This window comes from Auxenochlorella protothecoides (genome assembly GCF_000733215.1).
Source record: "Auxenochlorella protothecoides strain 0710 unplaced genomic scaffold scaffold102, whole genome shotgun sequence".
Lineage (NCBI taxonomy): Eukaryota > Viridiplantae > Chlorophyta > Trebouxiophyceae > Chlorellales > Chlorellaceae > Auxenochlorella > Auxenochlorella protothecoides.
The window spans coordinates 34176-36301 of record NW_011934133.1 but is presented as its reverse complement, the minus strand read 5'-3'; the positions used below and the strand labels follow the sequence as shown (position 1 = coordinate 36301).

The following is a 2126-nucleotide window of genomic DNA, read 5'->3' as shown; positions in this document are numbered from 1 at the left end:
GGTGATGTCCAGGGCCTGTTTGGCTCCTCACTTGCGCTCGAGGCTCATCGAAGCACAGCCACCGTCTGGCCCCGCGTGGTGGTGTGGGCGGCGGACATCGTCCGGCCCTGCTGCTGCCAGCACACAGCCCCCTCCACTGAGGCCCCCTCCACCCCCCCTCACGCCCTCAGGCTGGTCATCCTGTCCCTGATAGAGCGTGACTCCCGCCTGATGCTGGTGGGCGCCAGCAGCGACACCGTGCGCGCTTTCTACGAAGCCGTCCGCGACGCTTCCTGGCGCCACCTCAGCCTGCCCCCCTCCCTGGCACCCGCCGGCCAGCTCAGCGCGGCGGACGTGGCGGGCCTGCGCCGCGCTACGCTGGGCGCGCTGGGCGCCATGCTGGTCGTGGGGGACGCCGTCACCATCGACACCCGCCTCTTCCGCACCCACGTCCAGTTCCTGCTCAACCTGCTCACGGCCGTGACGTCCGACGGCTGGGAGGTGGCCGCGGCGGCCGAGGCCCTCGGGTGAGAGCCGGTGGGGTGCGGGCGGGGCTGGCGGCGCGAGGCGCCGCACCCTGCCGCCCGCCTCACCCCCATCACAGCCTCCCACTCCTCCCTTCCCATGCCCCACTGCAGGGCGCTGGAGAGCACCTACCCCGGCCTGCTGATGGAGGCGGGGTGGTACCTGGCGGAGCGCGTCGAGAGCGCCGCCGCCGCCGAGGGGCCGCTCACGCCGGCGCAGAACGGCGAGGTGTCGCTTGCGGCCCTGGTGCTGAGCCACGCCGCGGGTGAGGCGCGGGGTGGGAGAGGGGAATGCCTGTCGGTTGGAGTTGGGTTTTGAAAGGGGGGGGGGTGGTACACACAGCTGGACCCATTGCATGTGGTGTCTGGGGACTGCACGCGCGGTTTCGGCGGCGTGACCGTTCTTGGTCCAGCAGACCCTCGACCATTTCGCGTCCCCCCCGTCCGCCCCCCACCCACTCACCCACCTGGCGCAGGGATGTACAACGAGCAGCAGCGTGGCAGGGTCCCGCCCCTGCTCTCGGCGGCCGATCTGGCGGCGGCCCCTGGCACGCTGCCCCCCAGCCCCAGCGAGGCCGAGTGGGAGACGCCCTCGCCCCCCGCCGCCGGTCTGGGCTCCCTGCTGCTCCCGGAGTATGTGTCGGAGGATGGCAGCCTGGCCTCCGAGGCGCGCGGCGGCGCCGGCGGCACCGCGCGCGGCGTGCTGCGCCCGCTGGGCGACCTCACCCCCTCCGCCTCCTTCGCCTCCTCCGCCTCGGCGCCGGAGGGCGCGGCAAGCCAGACCCTGGAGCTGCATCTGCTGGAGCGCAAGGGGCGCGAGCTGCTGCGCCGCTTCCGCGTGCCCGCCCACCTCACCCCCGGCGGCGGCGAGGCCGGCGCGACAGGCGAGGCGGCCGCGGTGCGGGCCGCCGCCGCCGGGGACGCCGCCACGGCCCCGCCCGAGGACCGGGCCACCGCCGCCGCGCCGCCGGGGGACACGGCCTCCGGCGAGGCCCGCCCCGGCGAGGCCCGCGCCGCCTCCCCCGAGGCCCCCACCCGCCCCCCTCCGCCCGTGGCCCCGCCTCGCCGTCCCGTCGTCCTGCTGAGCGAGGCGGCGCGGCGCGAGCTGGGCGAGGCCACGCTGTGTCTGCTGCGCCTGCTGGCGGTCGTGGCCAACCCCGAGGCCCTGCGCGCGCGCCTGCCCCCGCTGCTGGCGGCCTCGGCGGTGCCCGACGCGGCCCTGCGCCGCGCCTTCTTCCCCCTCCTCCGCGCGCCGACGCTGGGCACGGCGCTGGCGCTGCACGACGCCGCGCCGGCGCGCTTCGCGCGCTGCGCCCCGGAGCTGGTCCGCCGCGTGCTGCGCGCGCTGGCCAGTCCCGCCCGCGGCGAGGAGGACCGTGTGACCGCGGCGCGCTGGCTGCACGCCCTGCACGCCCGCGCCGGCGCGGGGCTGGACGGCGCCCGCGCGGCGCACGACCGGGGGGGGGGCGGCGCAGTCCCCGTCCGCCGTCCCCGGGCCCGCCGCCTCCCCGCTGGCCGCCTCCTGGGCGCTGCTGCTGCCGCTGCCCGACGACCCGCCCCGCGTCTTCGCGGCGCGGGTGCGCACGCTGGCGGCGGCGCTGGAGGCCGGCGCGGGCGACCCCT

At 77.8% G+C, this 2126-nt stretch overlaps 1 protein-coding gene across 1 annotated transcript in view; it reads left to right on the top strand.

The window, feature by feature from the left end:
* F751_0332 (hypothetical protein) overlaps positions 1–2126 on the top strand; it is a gene marked incomplete at both ends in the record, with an annotated part of 6075 nt that overhangs the window by 1877 nt on the left and 2072 nt on the right. The window contains 5 exons of the mRNA XM_011397539.1: positions 171–506; positions 618–769; positions 980–1140; positions 1270–1401; positions 1594–1881. Coding sequence (XP_011395841.1) covers positions 171–506; positions 618–769; positions 980–1140; positions 1270–1401; positions 1594–1881 — 1069 coding nt within the window. The remainder of the gene's footprint in view (positions 1–170; positions 507–617; positions 770–979; positions 1141–1269; positions 1402–1593; positions 1882–2126) is intronic.